General features: G+C 44.1%; 1 protein-coding gene across 1 annotated transcript in view; it reads right to left on the bottom strand.

Moving 5' to 3' along the window:
• LOC106587600 (FERM domain-containing protein 5) overlaps positions 1-27,455 on the bottom strand; it is a 122,927-nt gene that overhangs the window by 23,044 nt on the left and 72,428 nt on the right. Inside the window, exon 2 of the mRNA XM_045708769.1 lies at positions 1,071-1,175. Coding sequence (XP_045564725.1) covers positions 1,071-1,175 — 105 coding nt within the window. The remainder of the gene's footprint in view (positions 1-1,070; positions 1,176-27,455) is intronic.

The following is a 27,455-nucleotide window of genomic DNA, read 5'->3' as shown; positions in this document are numbered from 1 at the left end:
TCACGGTCACAAGGCATATGAACTAGCCTGTATCATATCCGGCCATGATTGGGAGTCCCATAGGGCGGCGCACAATTGGCCCAGCGTCGTCCTGGTTTGGCCGGGATATGCCGTCATTGTAAATAACAATTTGTTCTTAACTGACTTGCCTAATGTTAGATAATGTTAGACTGATATCATTATATGTGTACTGTAACTAATTAGTCTGTCAAGGTAGAATGATGCTTTCTTACACATAAAGTACACCTGACAAAAGCATTTCCCACAGATCAGGGTGAGGGAATATGTTTCCAAGTAAGATCCAATTCAATACTCACAGTAAGAAACACCCAACAGCTCCAATCAGAGATCCTGTCCAATCTGTCTGTCTGACAGCAGATGGCTGTCTTCTTCTGGTTACTTTATGGGCAGAAGGATGTGCACCACTTTCCTCCATCAATCTGTCAATCCCCCTCCATCCCACCAAATGTTTTTTCCTCACAACAACAACAACAACACTAGCATCTCTGAAAGTGTTGAGATAGAGACAGAACAGGAACTGATTCTGATCGGCACGGAACCATTGTTCCTCTGGGAATAGGATCTGTGTGTGTGCGGGTGTGTATCAGGCTGTGCAGACAAGAGAGTTAACACACAGTAATAACCTCAGGCTGTGACGCAGTAGAGTATGGGGTTGGGCTCTGCTGCAGGCACACATGAAAGGAGGAGAGAGAAGAGAGGGAGAAACTGTAGAAATAGCCAGCTCAGTGGTATATGTGTGATGTCATGGGAAAGAGAGTGAGAGAGAGAAAGAAAGAAAGAAAGAAAGAAAGAAAGAAAGAAAGAAAGAAAGAAAGAAAGAAAGAAAGAAAGAAAGAAAGAAAGAAAGAAAGAAAGAAAGAAAGAAAGAAAGAAAGAAAGAAAGAAAGAAAGAAAGAGAGGGCGGAGAGGGAGGAAGGGAGAGAGTGTGAAAGTGGCAGCAAGGGAGAGGTAGTTACGAGAGAAACAGTCAGAAAGAAAGAAAGAGAGAGACAGACATAAACAGAGAGAGAGGGAGTTACCCCTCCTCCCTGTCGGTTGGCACAACCCACCCTCTGTTTGTCTGGGTCCACATATCTGATGCCAAAGTAGTCCTTCTCCAGCAGGTTCAGGTGGTGACAGATGAGATCAAACAGGTACTGTCCCTTTGCATCGCGCTGTAACACATAAGAAAACACTACATGAATAACTCTGAGGAGAGACAACTACTGTCACCAATGTAGGGGTGACAGAGGTGACAACCAGGTAGAGGAGAAACCAGGTAATGCATCTCGCTGTACAACCGTGAAAAACAACACTAGTTAGTAATGTAGGGGTGACAGTGGTTGGTAGCCAGGCAACGACACAGACAGTGACTGACAAAGAGCTAAGGAGGAGAGGGGTGAAGACATGAACAGACACCATGTACAAAGATTTTGGGCTCAAAAGAAACGAGATTTCAATAACACCAGAACATGGTTAATATTTCACCAACCCTGGGGACATATCTGAGGAGAATCAAATATTAATATGCAGAAACAGCCATCTGTGATGTCTCGCTGAAATCTCTACTGCAGAGGAAAAGACATGATGGAGAGAAGCAGTACGGAGAGGTAGACAAGGTGGAAAATGGAGTGGAAGTGGAGCAATGTACACCTGGTGCAGACAGTGATGAGAAGGAAATGTAGAGTGAGAAATTCAATTGGCCCTTCAGTGGAGTGCTGTGACTGGGAAATGGAATAGGCCCTGCTGTGCAGTGCAGTGCATGAGAAATGGAATGGAACCTGTAGTGCAGTGCAGCGCATGACAAATGGAATGGTCCCGCTACTGGAGACTTTTCAGAGAGCGAGAAATGGAATATGCTCTGCCGCTTGCTGCCTGCTCAGGAATAGGTGGTCACTGGGTGACTTGGCTCAGCCCCAGCCTGTCTGATGATGTAATCAGTATCCACCTCAGCCCAGCCTGTCTGATGATGTACTCAGTATCCACCTCAGCCAGTCTGATGATGTATTCAGTATCCACCTCAGCCAGTCTGATGATGTATTCAGTATCCACCTCAGTCCAGCCTGTCTGATGATGTAATCAGTATCCGCCTCAGCCCCAGCCTGTCTGATGATGTAATCAGTATCCACCTCAGCCCCAGCCTGCCTGATGATGTATTCAGTATCCACCTCAGCCCCAGCCTGTCTGATGATGTAATCAGTATCCACCTCAGCCCAGCCTGTCTGATGATGTACTCAGTATCCACCTCAGCCCCAGCCTGTCTGATGATGTAATCAGTATCCACCTCAGCCCCAGCCTGTCTGATGATGTATTCAGTATCCACCTCAGCCCCAGCCTGTCTGATGATGTAATCAGTATCCACCTCAGCCCAGCCTGTCTGATGATGTCATCAGTATCCACCTCAGCCCCAGCCTGTCTGATGATGTCATCAGTATCCACCTCAGCCCCAGCCTGTCTGATGATGTATTCAGTATCCACCTCAGCCCCAGCCTGTCTGATGATGTAATCAGTATCCACCTCAGCCCAGCCTGTCTGATGATGTAATCAGTATCCACCTCAGCCCAGCCTGTCTGTTGATGTTGTCAGTATCCACCTCAGCCCCAGCCTGTCTGATGATGTAATCAGTATCCACCTCAGCCCCAGCCTGTCTGATGATGTAATCAGTATCCACCTCAGCACAGCCTGTCTGATGATGCAATCAGTATCCACCTCAGCCTCAGCCTGTCTGATGATGCAATCAGTATCCACCTCAGCCCAGCCTGTCTGATGATGTCATCAGTATCCACCTCAGCCCCAGCCTGTCTGATGATGTCATCAGTATCCACCTCAGCCCCAGCCTGTCTGATGCTGCAGTCAGTATCCACCTCAGCCCAGCCTGTCTGATGATGTAATCAGTATCCACCTCAGCCCCAGCCTGTCTGATGATGTAATCAGTATCCACCTCAGCCCCAGCCTGTCTGATGATGTATTCAGTATCCACCTCAGCCCCAGCCTGTCTGATGATGTAATCAGTATCCACCTCAGCCCAGCCTGTCTGATGATGTACTCAGTATCCACCTCAGCCACAGCCTGTCTGATGATGTAATCAGTATCCACCTCAGCCCCAGCCTGTCTGATGATGTATTCAGTATCCACCTCAGCCCCAGCCTGTCTGATGATGTAATCAGTATCCACCTCAGCCCAGCCTGTCTGATGATGTAATCAGTATCCACCTCAGCCCAGCCTGTCTGTTGATGTTGTCAGTATCCACCTCAGCCCCAGCCTGTCTGATGATGTAATCAGTATCCACCTCAGCCCCAGCCTGTCTGATGATGTAATCAGTATCCACCTCAGCACAGCCTGTCTGATGATGCAATCAGTATCCACCTCAGCCCCAGCCTGTCTGATGATGCAATCAGTATCCACCTCAGCCCAGCCTGTCTGATGATGTCATCAGTATCCACCTCAGCCCCATCCTGTCTGATGATGTCATCAGTATCCACCTCAGCCCCAGCCTGTCTGATGCTGCAGTCAGTATCCACCTCAGCCCAGCCTGTCTGATAATGTAATCAGTATCCACCTCAGCCCCAGCCTGTCTGATGATGCAATCAGTATCCACCTCAGCCCAGCCTGTCTGATGATGTCATCAGTATCCACCTCAGCCCCAGCCTGTCTGATGATGTCATCAGTATCCACCTCAGCCCCAGCCTGTCTGATGCTGCAGTCAGTATCCACCTCAGCCCAGCCTGTCTGATGATGTAATCAGTATCCACCTCAGCCCAGCCTGTCTGATGATGTAATCAGTATCCACCTCAGCCCAGCCTGTCTGATGATGCAGTCAGTATCCACCTCAGCCCAGCCTGTCTGATGATGCAGTCAGTATCCACCTCAGCCCAGCCTGTCTGATGATGTAATCAGTATCCACCTCAGCCCAGCCTGTCTGATGATGTAATCAGTATCCACCTCAGCCCCAGCCTGTCTGTTGATGTAATCAGTATCCACCTCAGCCCAGCCTGTCTGATGATGCAGTCAGTATCCACCTCAGCCCAGCCTGTCTGATGATGCAGTCAGTATCCACCTCAGTCCAGCCTGTCTGATGATGTAATCAGTATCCACCTCAGCCCAGCCTGTCTGATGATGTAATCAGTATCCACCTCAGCCCCAGCCTGTCTGTTGATGTAATCAGTATCCACCTCAGCCCCAGCCTGTCTGTTGATGTAATCAGTATCTACCTCAGCCCCAGCCTGTCTGATGATGTAATCAGTATCCACCTCAGCCCCAGCCTGTCTGATGATGTAATCAGTATCCACCTCAGCCCCAGCCTGTCTGATGATGTAATCAGTATCCACCTCAGCCCCAGCCTGTCTGATGATGTAATCAGTATCCACCTCAGCCCAGCCTGTCTGATGATGTAATCAGTATCCACCTCAGCCCAGCCTGTCTGATGATGTAATCAGTATCCACCTCAGCCCCAGCCTGTCTGATGATGTAATCAGTATCTACCTCAGCCCCAGCCAGTCTGATGCTGCAGTCAGTCAGTCTATGCCAGGCCTGGGCAATTATTTTCCATGGAGGGCTATATTTTTGCCATCGCAGGCCAGAATCATATTACAGGATTATACATCATGTGTATGACTGTGTTGACAGATACATCTACTGTAAACCACATCCAGATATACTACTTATTTAACTGTTTTAACATGCACAGAAATAAACCACATCCATGTTCTCCTTTTGGTAGGTATTTTCATTATTATACATGCAATGAACTACATGGAGGGAAAGGTACAGTTTCTGACATCGCTATGCGAAGGATTGCTGAGAGGTGAGAGTCAGTAAGAGATGATCTGCACCTTGCCTTGTTATATTTCATCACTGAAAATGTCTGTTCACATACAGTGGCTTGTGAAAGTATTCACCCCCTTGGCAATTTTCCTATTTTGTTGTCGTACAACCTGGAATTAAAATAGATTTTTGGGGGGTTTGTATCATTTGATTTACACAACATGCCTACCACTTTGAATATGCAAAATGAAAACTATTCACCCCCCCAAGTTAATACTTTGTAGAGCCACCTTTTGCAGCAATTACAGCTGCAAGTCTCTTGGGGTATGTCTCTATAAGCTTGGCACATATAGCCACTGGGAATTTTGCCCATTCTTCAAGGCAAAACTGCTCCAGCTCCTTCAAGTTGGTTGGATTCCGCTGGTTTACAGCAATCTTTAAGTCATACCACAGATTCTCAATTGGATTGAGGTCTGGGCTTTGACTAGGTCATTCCAAGACATTTAAATGTTTCCCCTTAAACCACTCGAGTGTTGCTTTAGCAGTATGCTTAGGGTCATTGTCCTGCTGGATGGTGAACTTCCGTCCCAGTCTCAAATCGCTGGAAGACTCAAGAATCTCCCTGTATTTAGCACCATCCATCATTCTTTCAATTCTGACCAGTTTCCTAGTCCCTGCCGATGAAAAACATCCCCACAGCATAATGTTGCCACCACCATGCTTCACTGTTGGGATGGTGTTCTAGGGGTGATGAGAGGTGTTGGATTTGCGCCAGACATAGTGTTTTCCTTGATGGCCAAAAAGCTCAATTTTAGTCTCATCTGACCAGAGTACCTTCTTCCATATGTTTGGGGAGTCTCCCACATGACATGCCTTTTGGCGAACACCAAACATGTTTTCTTATTTTGTTCTTTAAGCCATGGCTTTTTTCTGGCCACTCTTCCGTAAAGCCCAGCTCTGTGGAGTGTATGACTAAAAATGGTCCTATGGACAGATACTCCAATCTACGCTGTGGAGCTTTGCAGCTCCTTCAGGGTTATCTTTGTTGCCTCTCTGATTAATGCCCTCCTTGCCTGGTCCGTGAGAGTTGGTGGGCGGCCCTCTCTTGGCAGGTTTGTTTTGGTGCCATTTTCTTTCAATTTTTTAATAATGGATTTAATGGTGCTCAATGGGATGTTCAAAGTTTCGGATATTTTTTTATAACCCAACCCAGATCTGTACTTCTCCACAACTTTGTCCCTGACCTGTTTGGAGAGCTCCTTGGTCTTGGTGGTACCTCTTGCTTAGTGGTACCCCTTGCTTAGTGGTGTTGCAGACTCTAGGGCCTTTCAGAGGTGTATATATACTGAGATCATGTGACAGATCATGTGACACTTAGAATGCAGACAGAATGACTTTATTTAACTAATTATGTGACTTCTGAAGGTAATTGGTTGAACCAGAACTTTTTTAGGGGCTTCATTGCAACGGGGGTGAATACATACAGTCATGTGGTTAAGAGTGTAGTGCCAGTCATTAAAACTCATTTTTTTCAACCACTCCACAAATTTCTTGTTAACAAACTATAGTTTTGGCAAGTCAGTTAGGACATCTACTTTGTGCATGACACAAGTCATTTTTCCAACAATTGTTTACAGACAGATTATTTCACTTATAACTCACTATCACAATTTCAGTGGGTCAGAAGTTTACATACAGTTGACTGTGCCTTTAAACAGCTTGGAAAATTCTAGAAAATGATGTCATGGCTTTAGAAGCTTCCGATAGGCTAATTTACATAATTTGAGTCAATTGAAGGTGTACCTGTGGATGTATTTCAAGGCCTACCTTCAAACTCAGTGTCTCTTTGCTTGACATCATGGGAAAATCTAAAGAAATCAGCCAAGACCTCAGAAAAACAATTGTAGACCTCCACAAGTCTGGTTCATCCTTGGGAGCAATTTCCAAACGCCTGAAGGTACCACGTTCATCTGTACAAACAATAGTACGCAAGTATAAACCCCATGGGACCACGCAGCCGTCATACCGCTCAGGAAAGAGACGCGTTCTGTCTCCTAGAGATGAACGTACTTTGGTGTGAAAAGTGCAAATCAATCCCAGAACAACAGCAAAGGACCTTGTGAATATGCTGGAGGAAACAGGTACAAAATTATCTATATCCACAGTAAAACGAGTCCTATATCGACAACCTGAAAGGCCGCTCAGCAAGGAAGAAGCCACTGCTCCAAAACCGCCATAAAAATGCCAGACTATGGTTTGCAACTGCACATGGGGACAAAGATTGTACTTTTTGGAGAAATGTCTTCTGGTCTGATGAAACAAAAATAGAACTGTTTGGCCATAATGACCATCACTATGTTTGGAGGAAAAAGGGGGATGCTTGCAAGCCGAAGAACACCATCCTAACCGTGAAGCATGGGGGTGACAGCATCATGTTGTGGGGGTGATTTGCTGAAGGAGGGACTGATGCACTTCACAAAATAGATGACATCATGAGGAAAGGAAAATTATGTGGATATATTGAAGCAACATCTCAAGACATCAGTCAGGAAGTTAAAGCTTGGTCGCAAATGGGTCTTCCAAATGGACAATGACCCCAAGCATACTTCCAAAGTTGTGGCAAAATGGCTTAAGGACAACAAAGTCAAGGTATTGGAGTGGCCATCACAAAGCCCTGACCCCAATCCTATAGCATATTTGTGGGCAGAACTGAAAAAGCGTGTGCGAGCAAGGAGGCCTACAAACCTGACTCAGTTACACCAGCTCTGTCAGGAGGAATGGGCCAAAATCCACCCAACTTATTGTGGGAAGCTTGTGGAACACTACCCAAATCGTTTGACCCAAGTTAAACAATTTAAAGGCAATGCTACCAAATACTAATTGAGTGTATGTAAACTTCTGACCCACTGGGAATGTGACGAAAGAAACACAAGCTGAAATAAATCATTCTCTCTACTATTATTCTGACATTTCACATTCTTAAAATAAAGTGGTGATCCTAACTGACCTAAGACAGGGAATTTTTACTAGGATTAAATGTCAGGAATTGTGAAAAACTGAGTTTAAATGTATTTGGCTAAGGTGCATGTAAACTTCAGACTTCAACTGTATACACGCACCACTTTTCAGTTTTTTATTTTAGCGAATTTTTTGAAACGAGTCATTTTTTACATTTCACTTCACCAATTTGGACTATTTTGTGTATGTCCAATACATGAAATCCAAATAAAAATCTATTTAAATCACAGGTTGTAATGCAACAAAATCGGAAAAATGCCAAGGGGGATGAATTCTTTTGCAAAGTACTGTAAATAGGTTGACCCAAAAAGTACAAACATCTTCTGAGCATGACTCCTAATCTTTGGAAAGTTTTGTTAATCAAGGGATCTATAGAACCTTGTCTGTGACATTGTTTTGAATAGTTCTCCAATCACTGCATCAGACTGAAGATGGATAAGCTCATGTTGCAGGTCAATGGGAGCATTATCCACATACTTCTCTCCCTGGTCATCTGATAGGGAGCAGACTAGTATCAAATCAAATCAAATGTATTTATAAAGGCTTCTTACATCAGCTGATATCTCAAAGTGTTGTGCAGAAACCCAGCCTAAAACCCCAAACAGCAAGCAATGCAGGTGTAGAAGCACGGTGGCTAGGAAAAACTCCATAGAAAGGCCAGAACCTAGGAAGAAACCTAGAGAGGAACCAGGCTATGAGGGGTGGCCAGTCCTCTTCTGGCTGTGCCGGGTGGAGATTATAACAGAACATGGCCAAGATGTTCAAATGTTCATAGATGACCAGCAGGGTCAAATAATAATAGTAGTGTCAGAAGGTGGGTGAGATTGTTGGCTTCTACTTGGCAGGTCAGGAGGAGTAATTTTCCCTTGAAGGCTTTTACAAGGTAGTTTGGAATTCAGTTCATTCATGACGGCCATGATGTCCACGGTGAAGGCAAAATCAGCCAACCATTATTTTTCTTGCAGTTGAGGGAAATCCACATATTTTCCTTTCATTTGCAAAAACTCATCTCATGTTTGGGAGGTAGGGGAGATCTGCATGACCAGACTCTGTCTCTTCCAACAGTGAGACAAACTGCCTGTGGTTTAAAGATTTTGCTCTTATGAAGTTTACCACTTTAGTGACTGTATCCACAACATGGCTCATTTTCAGAACACATTTACAGAGCACCTCCTGATGAATAATGCAATGTAGGAAAATCATTTTCTGATCTGGCTTCAGCTCAGCTACTTGTTCTTGTATCCTTTTCAAAAACCAATGTTTTTTCCTGTCAAGTTTGGGCACCCATCAGTGGTCACACTGGATATATTTTCAAAACTCAGTCCCAGCTTTGCCACGCACTTATTAACCTCCTCCAATAAATCTTTCCCTGTGGTTGTGCTCTTCATTGACAGTACTGAAGCTCCTCTGTAGTTACAAAGTCTGGGGTTATGCCTCTGAAGAAAATCAACAACTGCGCCGTGTCATGTGCATCACTGTTCTCATCCAGGACCAAGGAGAAATAGGTGAAATCCTTTACCTTGTCTTTCAACTGTTGTTCCATATTCTCTGCGATGTTCTCAACACGCCGTGTCACTGTTCGTCTTGACAGGGAAACATTTTCAAACAACTCTTTCTTGTTGGGGCAAAGTATTGCTGCAGAGTCAAATAAAAATTCTTTCATGAATTCGCCCTCAGCGAATGGCTTGCTATGTTTCGCAATTTTGTGGGACAGTACATAGCTAGCTCTCGCAATTCCGTCATTTGCTGAATGCAGTTTTGTGAAAAGTCCTTGCTGCTTTTGCAACTGAGAAAGCAACTCTTTCGATGCATTTGCCCTCTGCTCAGAATGCATATTCCTATATTTCTCTGCATGCTTCGTCTGGAAGTGTCGGGACAAGTTGTAGTCTTTCAAGACAGTGATGCTTTCTTTGCACACTAAGCACACAGCTTTCCCTGATTCCTCAATAAATAAATATTTCAATGTCCACTCTTGCTGGAACACTCTACATTCATTGTCTACTTTAAATGTGTTTTTTTTTATCTTTGAAAAAATAATTTATGCACAATTTCGAGCGAGCTATGACGTGTCTGTCAGCCTGCCTGTCACTGTCTGTCCTCATGCAATTGTTATTTATAGGTGCCTTCAAAATAAATGACCCACAAGCGGTGAGAGTTAAATCATAACACAAAGGCGGGTATTCATTGGGCTTTTTATTTGAATAACAAATACCTTATTCAAAACTTTACTATAGCAAATTACGTGATCTGAGCATGATTCCGTGGGCATATTGAATCAGGTCGCGGGCCGCATACGGCCCTGGGATGGCCTTTACCCAGGCCTGTTCTAGACCCTGGTGCGTTGATTAGTGAGGACAGCTGGGACAGTCACAGGTGGGGGCTCATGCCTTTCTACTCCCTCTGTACCTTCTAGCCAATATTACTGAAATTCTACACCATGTAAAGGTTCACAATTGTGCACTTCTCAGGCATTGATTAATACATGCTAACGCAGCAGCCCGCTACAGTACAGCCCAGCAGTAGTATGTGGCCCAGCATGGAGACAGCTGTGTTTAGTGGCAGCTAAAACTCACACACTCTACTCTACTGTAATATGAATGACCCAGGCCTAGTAATATGAATGGCCCAGGCCCAGTAATATGAATGGCCCAGGCCCAGTAATATGAATGGCCCAGGCCCAGTAATATGAATGACCCAGGCCCAGTAATATGAATGACCCAGGTCCAGTAATATGAATGACCCAGACCCAGTAATATGAATGACCCAGGCCCAGTAATATGAATGACCCAGGCCCAGTAATATGAATGACCCAGGCCCAGTAATATGAATGGCCCAAGCCCAGTAATATGAATGGCCCAGGCCCAGTAATATGAATGGCCCAGGTCCAGTAATATGAATGGCCCAGGCCCAGTAATATGAATGTCCCAGGCCCAGTAATATGAATGACCCAGGCCCAGTAATATGAATGACCCAGGCCCAGTAATATGAATGGCCCAGGCCCAGTAATATGAATGGCCCAAGCCCAGTAATATGAATGACCCAGGCCCAGTAATATGAATGGCCCAGGCCCATTAATATGAATGGCCCAGGCCCAGTAATATGAATGACCCAGGTCCAGTAATATGAATGACCCAGGCCCAGTAATATGAATGGCCCAGGCCCAGTAATATGAATGACCCAGGCCCAGTAATATGAATGGCCCAGTAATAAGAATGGCCCAGTTTACCACCATAAAACACATCAGCAGAGCTGAGGCTGGCATCTGGCAAAGCCCTAGGTGACTGTATGGCTCAGTGTTAGCGCTGAGGATGCATCACAAATGGCGCCATACTCGCTATATAGTGCACTACTTTTGACCAGAACCATATAGGGAATAGTGTGCTATTTGGTATGCAGACAGAATGTTCTGAATGTTAAAGCTGGTTAGCACCACAGAAGCCTGACCTTTTCCAGTCTCTCTATGGGATCTCACATCCACTGGCTACTGTCTCTGTCCAGTATGTCACCGTCACAACAGCTATACCACACACACTGAGGACTATTCTCCACGACACGAAGCGCTGACTCGCACTCCCTTAAAATACAGTCATCCTGCAGGTCTGAGAGTGGCAGGCAGACACAAACACAGCTCCACAGAAGCACATACAGAGACACTGCACCAACGCATATAGTACATGCTTCCTATATAAGCTACATAACTTATCTACAGCCAAAATGAGGCAGACAGCCTCTCTAATTAATCACAGTGTGTGTGATGTTATTTATGGCAACTGTGTTTACTGAAAGACAACAAAACACAGAGCCCTTCATCACAACGGGTCTGAACATTTAGGAATGAAATTAACTGGAACCCAAACACAGAATTTCATTCATTAGACTAATCCTAGGATTTCTCCCAAATGGCTCCCTATTTCCTTCATTGTGCACTACGCCTATACAGAGAATATGGTGCCATTTTGGATGCACTCAACAATCTCTGTCCCTCACCAGGAACAACAACACTTTACATATTTAGCAGACACTCTTATCCAGAGCAATTAGGGTTAAGTGCCTTGTTCAAGGACAAATTGACATATTTTTCACCTAGGGGATTCAAACCAGCAACCTTTCAGTTACTGGCACTACACTCTTAACCACTAGGCTACCTGCCACCATTAGCACTTAGCAGTCACTAAGCAGCTTAAATACTGTATTATGGCTACATAAGCACCACTGCACATTGCACGTACATACAGCTGACCTCAACTTGTACTGAATGTATACTTTGCATATTGATGAGATAAATTCAACTTTAAAAAGTTGAGAGCAGTACCCCTGGAACAGAAACAGCAGTACTGAAGCAGGGCTGAAGACAATGACTGTATATATTATAGGACTGAAGCAGGGCTGAAGACAATGACTGTATATATTAGAGGACTGAAGCAGGGCTGAAGACAATGACTGTATATATTAGAGGACTGAAGCAGGGCTGAAGGCAATGACTGTATATATTACAGGACTGAAGCAGGGCTGAAGACAATGACTGTATATATTAGAGGACTGAAGCAGGGCTGAAGACAATGACTGTATATATTATAGGACTGAAGCAGGGCTGAAGACAATGACTGTATATATTAGAGGACTGAAGCAGGGCTGAAGACAATGACTGTACATATTATAGGACTGAAGCACGGCTGAAGACAATGACTGTATATATTAGAGGACTGAAGCAGGGCTGAAGACAATGACTGTATATATTACAGGACTGAAGCAGGGCTGAAGACAATGACTGTATATATTAGAGGACTGGAGCAGGGCTGAAGACAATGACTGTATATATTATAGGACTGAAGCAGGGCTGAAGGCAATGACTGTATATATTATAGGACTGAAGCAGGGCTGAAGACAATGACTGTATATATTATAGGACTGAAGCAGGGCTGAAGACAATGACTGTATATATTAGAGGACTGAAGCAGGGCTGAAGACAATGACTGTATATATTAGAGGACTGAAGCAGGGCTGAAGACAATGACCGTATATATTAGAGGACTGAAGCAGGGCTGAAGACAATGACTGTATATATTAGAGGACTGAAGCAGGGCTGAAGACAATAACTGTATATATTAGAGGACTGAAGCAGGGCTGAAGGCAATGACTGTATATATAATAGGACTGAAGCTAAAGCGTATTGATCCGATGCAAAGCAAAGCGGTCTCTGATGTCCCTATGGGAATAAGCACAGAGACGAGCTACTGTGGAGGAACAAAAACTATGTAGGAAAACGCTGTATTATACAATATAGATTTGTGGGGAGTGTGGATATGTTATGTTAATGCGGGGTACCATGTTTTGGTACAGTATTCTACTGCTTTGCTCTACCACCTACCATCTACCACCTACCATCTACCAACACCATCATCTCCACTTTACTGTTGAACATAACAGATATGTTAATACAGAGAGGATGGGGTTATAGAAGGTTTAATGAGTGAGGTTTAATCAGAGATAATGGATGCATCTCATCTCAGAATGAACAAAGGAAAGCTACTGATGACTTTCAATGTGGCATCTTCATTGTATAGTATGGACTTATTATGAGCTTCATTCAGTGTGTGTGTGTGTGTTTGTGCATGCCTGCATGCATTTGTGTGTGTGTGTGTGTGTGTGTGTGTGTGTGTGTGTGTGTGTGTGTGTGTGTGTGTGTGTGTGTAGTGCAAGTACACATACAGTATTTCTTATTTCTTCTCTACCCACTTTCTAATCTACAGAACACCATTACTGCCAGTGAATAACACCACCCACTTTCTAATCTACAGAACACCATTACTGCCAGTGAATACGACCACCCACTTTCTAATCTACAGAACACCATTACTGCCAGTGAATAACACCACCCACTTTCTAATCTACAGAACACCATTACTGCCAGTGAATACGACCACCCACTTTCTAATCTACAGAACACCATTACTGCCAGTGAATAACACCACCCACTTTCTAATCTACAGAACACCATTACTGCCAGTGAATACGACCACCCACTTTCTAATCTACAGAACACCATTACTGCCAGTGAATAACACCACCCACTTTCTAATCTACAGAACATCATTACTGCCAGTGAATACGACCACACACTTTCTAATCTACAGAACACCATTACTGCCAGTGAATATGACCACCCACTTTCTAATCTACAGAACACCATTACTGCCAGTGAATAACACCACCCACTTTCTAATCTACAGAACACCATTACTGCCAGTGAATAACACCACCCACTTTCTAATCTACAGAACACCATTACTGCCAGTGAATACGACCACCCACTTTCTAATCTACAGAACACCATTACTGCCAGTGAATACGACCACCCACTTTCTAATCTACAGAACACCATTACTGCCAGTGAATAACACCACCCACTTTCTAATCTACAGAACACCATTACTGCCAGTGAATACGACCACCCACTTTCTAATCTACAGAACACCATTACTGCCAGTGAATACGACCATCCACTTTCTAATCTACAGAACACCATTACTGCCAGTGAATACGACCATCCACTTTCTAATCTACAGAACACCATTACTGCCAGTGAATACGACCACCCACTTTCTAGGAGTAACTGAGCTTCACTCCAGTAAATTCATCAGCTACTTTTTAATCACACTGGCTGGCCCTCTTAGCACTGTTAGAACGTTTTCCTAATAGCCATCACACTCTAATTACCAACCAAGAATAAGAGGCTTTCGCTTTAGGAAGTAAACTGCTGCAGCTTTGGGTTCAAATACTTTATCTGTGTTTGATTGAGCTTGACTGGCATAATGCAACAATGCAAGAGTCCCAAAACATCAAACGCCACATATCTGGAACTCCAGGCAGGCTACATAAAACGGTAAAAGTATTTGAAAGGTTTCAAATACTATTTGAACCCACATTTAAGCTACAGTACTGTGTCTCCACGCAGAGTCCTTGACTTACTGGGAGAGAAAGAGAGAGAGTCACCTAAGCCAGCTGGTCCTGGGGCTCTGTTCACAAACACAAACAGACCCCACAGAGCTCCAGGACAACAACACAATTAGACCCAACCAAATCAGGCAGGGTCTACAGTCAATCACGGATTGCAAAAAGAAAACCAGTCCCGTCGCGGAAATCGACGTCTTGTGCCCAGACAAATTAAACAACTTATTTGCTCGCTTTGAGGACAATACAGTGGCACTGACACGGCCCACTACCAAAGCCTGTGGGCTCTCCTTCACTGTGGCCAACGTGAGTAAAACATTTAAACGTGTTAACCCTCGCAAGGCTGCCGGCCCAGACGGCATCCCTAGCCGCGTCCTCAGAGCATGCGCAGACCAGCTGGCCGGTGTGTTTACAGACATATTCAATCAATCCCTATTCCAGTCTGCTGTCCCCACATGCTTCAAGATGGCCACCATTGTTCCTGTTCCCAAGAAAGCTAAGGTAACTGAACTAAATGACTATCGCCCCATAGCACTCACTTCTGTCATCAGGAAGTGCTTTGAGAGACTAGTCAAGGATCATCCTATACAGTCATTGTGTTTACTTGATAGCTACCTACACAAATAGCTAGCTAGAACAAAGTGTTAATAAGATAAAAATTAATTAAAAAGATTTTTGACCCACTCCAATTTGCTTACCGCCCCAATAGGTCCACAGACGACGCAATTGCCATCACACTGCACACTGCCCTAACCCATCTGGACAAGAGGAATACCTATGTAAGAATGCTGTTCATTGACTACAGCTCAGCATTTAACACCATAGTACCCTCCAAACTCGTCATTAAGCTCGAGACCCAGGGTCTTGACCCCGCCCTGTGCACATGGGTCCTGGACTTTGATGGGTCGCCCCAAGGTGGTGAAGATAGGAAACAACATCTCCACCCCACTGATCCTCAACACTGGGGCTCCACAAGGGTGCGTTCTCAGCCCTCTCCTGTACTTTGTGTTCACCCATGACTGCGTGGCCATGCACGCCTCCAACTCAATCATCAAGACACTACAGTGGGAGGCTTGATTATCAACAACGACGAGACGGCCTACAGGGAGGAGGTGAGGGCCCTCGGAGTGTGGTGTCAGGAAAATAACCTCTCATTCAATGCCAACACAACGAAGGAGATGATCGTGGAATTCAGGCAACAGCAGAGGGAGCACCCCCCCCCCCCCCCCCAATCCACATCGATGGGACAGCAGTGCAGAAGGTGGAAAGTTATACGTTCCTTGGCGTACACATCACGAACAAACTGAAATGGTCCACCCAAAAAAGACAGTGTGGTGAAGAAGGCGCAGCAGCGCCTCTTCAACCTCAAGAGGCTAAAGAAATTTGGCTTGTCACCTAAAACACTCACAAACTTTTACAGATGCACAATCGAGAGCATCCTGTTGGGCTGTATCACCGCCTGGTACGGCAACTGCACCGCCCTCAACCGCAAGGCTCTCCAGAGGGTAGTGTGGTCTGCACAACGCATCACTGGGGCAAACTACCTGCCCTCCAGGACACCTACAGCACCCGATGTCACAGGAAGGCCAGAAAGATCATCAAGGACAACAACCATCCGAGCCACTGCCTGTTCACCCCGCTATTATGCAGAAGGCGAGGTCAGTACAGGTGCACCGAGACACTGAAAAACACCTTCTATCTCAAGGCCATCAGACTGTTAAACAGCCATAACTAACATAAAGGCTGCTACCAACATACAGACTCAAATCTCTGGCCACTTTAACCTGTTGGGGCTAGGGGGCAGTATTTTCACGGCCGGATAAAAAACGTACCCGATTTAAACTGGTTACTACTCTTGCCCAGAAACGAGAATATGCATATAATTAGATTTGGATAGAAAACGCTCTAAAGTTTCTAAAACTGTTTGAATGGTGTCTGTGAGTATAACAGAACTCATATGGCAGGCCAAAACCTGAGAAGATTCCATACAAGAAGTGCCCTGTCTGACAATTTGTTGTCCTTCTGTTGCATCTCTATCGAAAATACAGCATCTGTGCTGTAACGTGACACTTTCTAAGGCTTCCATTGGCTCTCTAAAGCCGCCAGAAAGTGGAATGGGGTGTCTGCTGTATCTGGGCAAAGTTCAGCAGCAGAGTTTGTAAGTGGTCAGCCTGGGGACAGTGAGACTGAGATGCGCGTTCACGAGACTTCTCCATTTTTTTCTTTCAGCCTTTGAATGAATACAACGTTGCCCGGTTGGAATATTATCGCTATTTTACGAGAAAAATCGCGTAAAAATTGATTTTAAACAGCGTTTGACATGCTTCTAAGTATGGTAATGGATTATTTAGAATTTTTCTGTCACGAAATGCGCTCGCGCATTACCCTTCGGATAGTGACCTGAACACACAAACAAAACGGAGGTATTTGGATATAACTATGGATTATTTGGAACCAAAACAACATTTGTTGTTGAAGTAGAAGTCCTGGGAGTGCATTCTGACGAAGAACAGCAAAGGTAATCTAATTTTTCTAATAGTAATTCTGAGTTTAGTGAGCCCCAAACTTGGTGGGTGTCAAATTAGCTAGCCTGTGATGGCCGAGCTATGTACTCAGAATATTGCAAAATGTGCTTTCGCCGAAAAGCTATTTTAAAATCTGACACCGTGATTGCATAAAGGAGTTCTGTATCTATAATTCTTAAAATAATTGTTCTGTATTTTGTCAATGTTTATCATGAGTAATTTAGCAAATTCACCAGAAGTTTTCGGTGGGTATGCTAGTTCTGAACATCACATGCTAATGTAAAAAGCTGTTTTTTGATATAAATATGAACTTGATTGAACAAAACATGCATGTATTGTATAACATAATGTCCTAGGAGTGTCATCTGATGAAGATCATCAAAGGTTAGTGCTGCATTTAGCTGTGGTTTTGGTTTTTGTGACATATATGTTTGCTTTGAAAATGGCTGTGTGATTATTTTTGGCAGGGTACTCTCCTGACATAATCTAATGTTTTGCTTTCGCTGTAAAGCCTTTTTGAAATCGGACAATGTGGTTAGATTAACGAGAGTCTTGTCTTTAAAATGGTGTAAAATAGTCATATGTTTGAGAAATTGAAGTTTTTGCATTTTTGAGGTATTTGTATTTCGCGCCACGCGATTCCACTGGCTGTTGACTAGGGTGGGACGCAAACGTCCCACCTAGCCCATAGAAGTTAATAAATGGATTTAATAAAGGTATCACGTGTCACTTTAAATAACGCCACTTTAATAATGTTTACATATCCTACATTACTCATCTCATATGTATATACTGCTCTATACCATCTACTGCATCTTGCCTATGCCACATGGCCATCGCTCATCCATATATTTATATGTACATATTCTTATTCCATCCCTTTACTTAGATTTGTGTGTATAAGGTAGTTGTTGTAGAATTGTTAGATTACTTCTTAGATATTACTGCACTGTCGGAACTAGAAGCACAAGCATTTCGCTACACTCGCATTAACATCTGCTACTCATGTGTATGTGACCAATAAAATTTGATAAGATTTGATTTGACAACACTGTAAATAGACAAAATATGACATTTGAAATGTTTTATTGTTTATTTCACTTTTGTTTATTATCTATTTCACTTGCTTTGGCGATGTAAACATGTTTCACATGCAAATAAAGCCACTTAAATTGAAATTGAGAGAGAGAGCGAGGGAGAGAGAGAGATTATGATTGTATTGTCATGTCCCCTTCTCCAAGCCGGGATGTTACTGGGGACATTATTAATGCCAGGCAATTTGATTTAGCTCTCTGGGCCGTTTCTGTGGCTGCATCCCAAATGGAACCGTCTTCCCTACATAGTGCACTACTTTTGGACAGGGGCCTATGGGCCATGGTCAAAAGTAATGCACTATATAGGAAATAAAGTGCCTTTTGGGATGCAGCCTGAGTCGCTCTGTGGCGTGGACAAATGGTGTGTGTGGTGCCTCGAGGCCCAAGGCCCTCTTTACGGGGTGGGCAGGAGGGGGCAGAAGGGGGTGTGTGGTCTGCCCCCATCCCAAGGGTGGCAGGTGAGGATGGGCAGCCTTGTGATATCAGCCACCTACCTCCCATTACATGGGTAATGGGATTAGCAAAGGGAAGGAATGTTTAAACACGAAGAAGGGCTTGAAGGAGGGAGGGAGAGAAGGAGGGGAGGGAGAGGAGGGAGGAAGGGTGAGGAGTGAGGATGGGAGGGAGGGAGGTGGGTAGGTAGGTAGGGGGACATTAGTCATTTGTTGAACCAAGCTGATGCTGATATTGATGCTCCATCATAGAAGTAATAAAAGTGACACACACAGAGAGAGGAAAAATACTGGGGCCAAATGATCTTGAGTCCATAATTTTAGATCCGGTCGTCAGGCGGCAGGCCGCTCAGCAGCAGACTCCTCTCTTGGTCCTCCACGGCCAACCCAGGCCTCACTTTAGATGAATTATTGAAATGGGTTCCATATCAGCCAGGGAAACACAGCATTAATATGTGATGGTGTCATATTAAGCTGCAGGTGGATGGAAGATTGCAACAACCGAGGAATGGAGTCTAAATGGTTGTTGTGCACCAGGCACTAGACAGTCAGCGACAGGGTTGCAAAGGGTTGGAAACTTTCCGGGAAATTTTCCATGGGAAGATAAGCCCGGGAATTTTGCTTAAATTCATAAAAAAATTGGCTTATAACAGTGAACCTTTTTTGTGGGATACACATAAGGCAATTCTAGGTCTTGTCCATATTTTGCTTAAACTATCCCCAATTCAATGGAATTGCAACCCTCTGCATGCACAGTACACTCTTCCATCACATGTACAGCTGATTCTCAAGATCTTGCACACTAATGAGATGCTATTGAGCCCACACTACTACACTGTCTGAGCCAAGGACTAATTGCTTTCTGGTAAGTTTTGATTACAATACTGGGTGGGGTGAATATATTTTATATGACATACATGGGTGTGTACGTTAACTAGTAAATAGTAGCTACAGCAAAGTGTGTTAAAATCATTTGTAACTTATTTACAATTTCTGCTAGTTAGTTTTTACTACCATGTGGGTTTTAGCTTGCTTGAGCCTGCTAACTGAGGAGTGTTAATTCACCTGTTTCCATACATGTTTCATTTTAAAACATTTATCTTACAAAAGAGGTATTTAATCTATTAACTCCCGAGATTAGGCTGGCAATACTAAAGTGCCTATAAGAACATCCAATAGTCAAAGGTATATGAAATACAAATGGTATAGAGAGAAATAGTCGATGCGTCATAATTCCTATAATAATGATAACCTAAAACTTCTTAACTGGGAATATTGAAGACTCATGTTAAAAGGAACCACCAGCTTTCAAATGTCCTCATGTTCTGAGCAAGGAACATGCACTTTTACTTTCTTCTCCAACACTGTGTTTTTGCATTATTTAAACCAAATTGAACATGTTTCATTATATACTTGAGACTAAATTGATTTTATTTATGTATTATATTAAGTTAAAATAAAAGTGTTCATTGTTCATTCAGTATTGTTGTAATTGTCATAATTACACACACACACATTTTACAGATGTATGTTGAAAACGTTTTTGGGAGATGCGATGGATCATTGGGGATCATTCAATATTCCTTTCTTTTGTTGTTCAGTGAAATCATTCCATGTGAAGAGTCAACTCATTTAATTAAAGATCAATTCGTAACAAATTTGTATTTTTTTATTTCTATTGGAAGGATTTAATCATCTGCAATTATGTCTACTTAAAATAAGGTAAAAGGTTTATGTTTCTGTCTCCATACCATATGGTAAATTTATCCAAATCGAAAAAAAACATCTACATTCAAATGGTATTAATATGGATATGAATAAAATGCATACATTTCCATTAATTCCCATATTTTCCCGTTAATTCCCATATATTCCCGTTAATACCCACAGAAAGTTTCCACCTCTTGTTAAGGCTTGGTAATTGTGGAGGAGGAATGAGGCGCAGGAAGCAGCGAACACAGGGTAGTGGTGTTTTTAATATACACTCACAAAAAACAAATGTTCCCACACACAGGGGAGAAAATACATGCGGCGTACAACAACGTCGACATGAACACAAGCCGTCACACAAGAAACAATCATTAATCCCGCACGAACAGGAGCGGGCCAGCTAAACTAAATAGCCCCTCTAATGGCTAATTGACCACAGGTGTCACAAAATAAAAAAAGGGAAAAGCAAAAGGGAATCGGTGGCAGCTAATAGGCCGGTGACGACGACCGCCGAGCGCCACCCGAGCAGGAGGGGGCGCCACCGTCGGTGGGAATCGTGACACCTCTGAATATTCCCCAAAATGTGCAACCCTAGTCAGCGATCTTGATTAGGGCTCAGGAGAAAACAGAGGCTGGTTTGTGGTGGTGGTAATGTCTGGTCACATTAGCAGATGACTCTTTCTCATTGTCTTTCTGCCTCATTCTCTCTGCCTCTCTCTCTCACTCTGCCTCTCTCTCCCTCTGCCTATCTCTCTCTCTCTCTCTCTCTCTCTCTCAATATCAATTTAAGGGCTTCATTGGTATGAGAAACATATGTTTACATTGCCAAAGCAAGTGAAATGGATAATAAACAAAAGGGAAATAAACAATACAAAAATGATCTCTCTCTCAGTCTCGCTCTCTCTCCCACATAGCTCTGCTCTGGGGTTGTGTTTTGTGTGATTAAGTCAGTGAGTGGTTAATGTGGCGGCTGCTACTTTACAACCTCACGCTCCACTCCTGTCCTGCTGTGCTGCTGTGAGGCTCAACCTCAGCATTGCCACTCAGTCAGCAGCGTGTCCCAGATAGTGTACTAAGTAGGGAATAGGGTGCCATTAGGGATGCAACCTATATCAGCCACTTGGATAATCACTATGAGGCTTTCAGAGCTAAAAGGTGGTGTATCTCGGAGATATGTACAGTTCAGTATTTCAAGGGCTTACTAGGGGGGATAATCACATGATATGGTATGTTATGTAATGTTATGTTCACTGAGAGATAGTGGTTGTGTGTAAAGCAGAGGAGTCCTGTTGGAGACTAGAGGACATGTTGAAGGGTTAGGGTCAATTCCATTTCAATTCCAGTCAATTCAGGAAGTACACAGAAGTACACATTCCAATTCCAATTCTCTACAATGCTTTTCAATAAGGAACACTTTGAAATGGAATTGGAGTTTGGTTTACTTTCTTAATTGACTGGAATTGAAATGGAATTGACCCCAACCCTGATATGTTGAAGGTCAGGTGAGTGTATAAGGTAGGCTGTGTCTATTAGTTTGGTTTCTATTGGGGAGTTATAGTGTATCATGTATTTTTATAATGTAATAAAGTGATTTGGATACTGTATTTACAGTGCAGACTTTAAGACTGGCTTGAGGTGCCACACTCCATTTATCCACACTGGACTTAAGGCAGGAGGTCACTATTGGTGCTGTTCTTAATGGTAAGATATTCCGTATCATATTGTAATAAACTGTACCATGAAAAGATAAGCAGCACAAGACTCCTCCTTCTTTTAACTGTAGGTGTTAATATCCCCGAGAGGAAGAGAGATTCCTATAAAAAGCATCACACAGAGCATCACACAGAGCATCACACAGAGCATCACACATAGCATCACACATAGCATCACACAGAGCATCACACAGAGCATCACACATAGCATCACACATAGCATCACACAGAGCATCACACATAGCATCACACAGAGCATCACACATAGCATCAAACAGAGCATCACACAGAGCATCACACATAGCATCACACAGAGCATCACACAGAGCATCACACAGAGCATCACACAGAGCATCACACAGAGCATCACACATAGCATCACACAGAGCATCACACAGAGCATCACACAGAGCATCACACATAGCAGACAGAGATAGACCGCTAACTGGGTCATCCTCTACGCCAGGCAGGCGAGAATAGAGAAACGCACGCACGCACGCACGCACGCACGCACGCACGCACGCACACACACACACACACACACACACACACACACACACACACACACACACACACACACACACACACACACACACACACACACACACACACACACACACACAGTATAGATTTGCCCCAGAAACATTAAGCCAAGTTTTATTTCCAAGCCTTTGATCAGTCCAGTCAGTGCTACAGCTATACAGTCAGACCAAGAGCCTGGTGGTGGACACTGGAAAAACATTGTTCTTTAGAGTGACACATATTCAATACAACTTATCTTAGACACATAACAACACTGTTTGGTGCAGTGTTCCATAGCTGTCAAAATGCTGACTGTATGTATGCATATTCGTGATTGGTCATTCCCTGGGCGAGGAGATTAGTGAATGAGTGTTTCAACCCAGTGCTGCTCCTGGATTAAAGTCCTTCCTCTGTACATACTTCCTCAGGACTGATGCCTCCTATGAATTTATACTAAGCAGAGCAGCTATGGGATTTTGGATAGTCATTTATGCTGCTGCTGTTGATGATCCATACCTGCCCTATATTGCGTTTTTAAAGATAAACATATCCTTCAGAGAATATCCCAGGCAACAGGTCTTCAGTAGACATGCCACCACGTCGAGACCCCAAGCCATCTCAGCACTACTAACCCCTAGACTACAAAGGGCTCAAGGTACATAACTGATGCACATTTTGAATGCAATAAGCCTCTTCACATCTTCTAACATTAATATCCACTGTCCCTAAAAAGCCTCTCAACTGATGGAGGAAAAAACATGATAAATCCTCCTTAATGACTAGGCTGGGCCTGGAGCCGTCTGGTAGAGGCTGGATTTTCCCTTGAAGTGGCCCAGTGGGAGTGCTTCGTGCTGGGCTGTGTTCCGAGGGAGCCTGGGCGGGAGGGGGCTCTCTAAATCATTCCTCCAGTGGAGAGAGAGTGAGTGAGAGTAAGAGAGAGGGAGAGAAAGCGAGAGAGTGGCCCTCCCTTGGGGCCCCATTAGAGTGATGACATGGTGGGGGTCTGGGGGCTGACCAGCACTGCTACTCACGCCTGCATGAACACACAGGGGCCGGCAGGGGCCAAACTGCTCTCCAACCCTCATGTCTGGATGTCTCAGACTGGTAAGTGATTTCGAGGAGAGTGGGGGGGGGGGGATGATAAGAGGGGAGAAAGGGAAAGAGGAGAGACATTGCCTCTCTCTGACTCTCTAGAACCCAGCTGACAGTATCCAGGGGCTGAGTCAGTGAAAGGTAAAGGGTAGTGAGGTGCATCTCTTTAATGGAACCCATCTACTGAGCATCTGCTCTCTGTGCCCTTCCTCTCCCCCTCTAGCTCAGGAGGCTGAGGGGACTTACAGCCCACAGAAGTTAGAACAGTTGAAGCCATCTTAGAAACAGCTGGTTTACGTAGGACTGTTTAATGATATAATATTTACTGTTGATAACAAAATAGCATTCTTGAGTGAAAAATCTGATATTCCTAGCCCAGTGTTATGGTGAGGTCTATTTGTCTCTAAGTTCAGACATCAGTTTATTGTAGCACATCCTTGTCTAGTCTAGTTCATCTCTGCCTATTCTTACCCCAAGAGTCAACCATGCTAATGGCTTCCCCTGCCTGGTATTGTACCAAAGGAAGAATACAAGTAGGATTTCTGTTGATAGTGTAACGATTTTTCATCAAAATAATTATTATATGCACAGAGCCTGCAGTAGGGTTAAATTTTATCTCATCACATTAATAGAAATTGCTTTAAATATGGTATTTGTTTTATTTAAATCAGGTAATCAAAAGAGACACCTCTCCTAAACTTCTCTGCTATAATGAAAAATAATATGCACAGACAGACAGACATGCATGCCCGCACGCACGCGTGCGCACACACACACACACACACACACACACACACACCTGAAGTTATCTTGGCCAGAGAGAGGCTAGGGAAAGGTCACTCCAGTGAGTGAGTCCCATCACCTGGCCTGCATGAAGGTAGACAGAAGAACTCACTGTCAAGCTATCACAAGTGATGTCCTCATGGGACAGTGGAGAGACTACTGTGTGTGTGTGTGTGTGTATGTGTGTGCACTTGTGTGGGTGTGTGTGTGTGCGCGTGTGTGTATGTGTGTGCGTGCATGTGTGTGTGTATGGGCGTGTGTGTGTATGTGTGTGCATGTTTGTGTGTGTGTTACTGAGGTAACCGTGTGGAAATCTCAGGAAGACCAGCCAGGCAAAAAGAAAGACACCCAGCCATAGAAAAGAGTGAGCACCAGTCTCTTAGTCATTTCAATACACAGTGACCCTGAAAAGCAACACAAGCTGTGCATTGAAACTATCAGGCCAACCTGATCACTAGATGGCGATTTCAGACTTTTGAAAAGATCCTGAGAACGTTGATATATGCCGTCCTTATCACTCACAAAGAAAATAAAACAATTTCCCTGCACAGAGGGAAAACTGGTGATGCTCGGAGCTGGAGCTCGCTGTTTAGACCACTTATACACCGCAGTTCACAATGCTCTAGCAAGCCGTGACAATACTGATGATAGTTGATGGAAACAGCACGTTGTTTTTAATTATTTAGTTTTAAGCCATCCCCAAACCATAGCCCTAACCTACACCACTCAGATTTAATATCTAACTTAACCCTTTGAGTTCTGTTTTAACCCTGTGACTGTCACAACTTCCGCCGAAGTTGGTCCCTTTCCTTGTTCGGGCAGCGTTCGGCGGACGATGTCACCGACCTTCTAGCGGTTTGTGGGGCCTCAGGAGTCTGAGGTGCTGAGTCTGAGGTAACCCTAACCCTCTGGACATCGGGGGGCCCTCGGCGTACTCCGTTCGCTCCATACTGGATTCAAGGCATTGGGCGAGGGGCCTTCAGTATCTCGTGGAGTGGGAGGGGTACGGTCTGGAGGAAAGGTGCTGGGTTCCGGTCGAGGACGTGTTGGACCCCTCAATGCTGCAGGAGTTCCACCGTCTTCGTCCGGATCATCCTGTGCCTCGCCCTCCGGGTCGTCCCCGAGGCCGGTGTTGACGCGCAGCTGGAGCTGGGGGGGGGGTACTGTCAAGACTTCCGCTGAAGTTGGTCCCTCTGCTTGTTCGGGCGGCGTTCAGCGGTCGACGTCACCGACCTTCTAGCCGTCGCCGATCCACTTTTCATTTTCCATTGGTTTTGTCTTGTCTTCCATTACACCTGGTTCCAATTCCATCAATTACATGTTGTGTATTTAACCCTCTGTTCCCCCCCGATGTCCTTGTCCGTAATTGTTTGTTGCAGTGCTTGTGCACGGTATTGTATTGTTCTGTTGACGGTGGTTCATGGTTATTAAACACAATCGTTGTAAATCAGTTTCCGCTCTCCTGCGCCTGATTTCTCTGCCGCCAGTAGCATCACATTACAGTGACCAAGCGGAATTAACCCTGTAACCACCAATTAATGCAAAAATAGACGGTACTGTAACAGAGAGAGACATGAAGGTATGTCTGTCAGAGGAAAACCTGGTCTATCATATTTCCCTTTCATTCACTGACCCGCATCAAAGGCCGAGTCAGCTACTTTATACTGGGGTTTAATCCTTTTGGCTGTGACACCGTTGGTGATCAGACTGTGCTGACATCGCTCTCATCAGACACAAGAGCAGCATATGGTTTCATCATCAGAAGTCACTTTGAAAGGACTCAATGCCAAACTTCAGAGTCAAAGGGCAAATAAAGAGGCATTGTATCACAATACTAGACCTCCAATGGTGGACACTGTCAGGATCAATATATTGAGATTCAAGTTGGGTTGATTCAAGCTTTGTTCAAATATGATTCATGTCAACATACTTTTGCTGATTTGATTGACTACTCAGGAGTGATGTTGTTGTGTAATACACCAGGCAATATCATCATCATCATCATCTCCATAATAGCTGATGAAAAGTCAACACTCAACAGTGACATAACACGTACATTGCCTCACATCTGAGCCTGGCAGATCTGACCGGTGCTATTTAAGGAAGAAAGGTAATTCTAAATGGGATCCACTGGCAGGAATTAAACTGCGTTGACGATCTGGAGCAAAGTCCTTAATCATAAGAGACACATTGCAAATGGGAATGTGTGATGTCATGTCGTCTACCAAGCTCCACTTATCTATCATTTAAAGTTTCTAACAGGTCAACATAGTATTTATGCTGTCTTTGAGATAGCGTTTTCTCAATCAAGCTGTGCTAACTGAAGGATCTCCACAGCCAACAATGGGATTTTTCTTTTGCATCATGGGGCAACATAGAAATTTAAATTACTGGCAAGCTACAAACAGCATAGCTTTGACCATAATATCTGACATTCAAACAACAGTTTAGCCATATTGAATTTAGCCATATTGAAAATGCTTGTAAGTGGCTGTCTTGAGGTAGCTAGATGATCTTGTCTCCCTTGTCTTCCCTGTCTATTTCAATGTGGTTCAACCTTTATGGAAAACAAACAGGGTAAATTATACCTGTGCCATCTGTCATCTGTCAGAGTGTAAATAGTCTCTTGTGACAGATTGAACTGCGCCCACAAGAGATTTGACCATGGGTGCCAGAATAGTGTGTGAGACGACATACTCTGTGTGTGTGTGTGTGTACTCTAGTCAAACTCACAGATGTCCCTGAGACAGACAGACAGACAGACAGACAGACAGACAGACAGACAGACAGACAGACAGACAGACAGACAGACAGACAGACAGACAGACAGAC

Source organism: Salmo salar, chromosome ssa26, assembly GCF_905237065.1.
Source record: "Salmo salar chromosome ssa26, Ssal_v3.1, whole genome shotgun sequence".
Lineage (NCBI taxonomy): Eukaryota > Metazoa > Chordata > Actinopteri > Salmoniformes > Salmonidae > Salmo > Salmo salar.
This window is presented reverse-complemented; position numbering and strand designations above follow the sequence as displayed.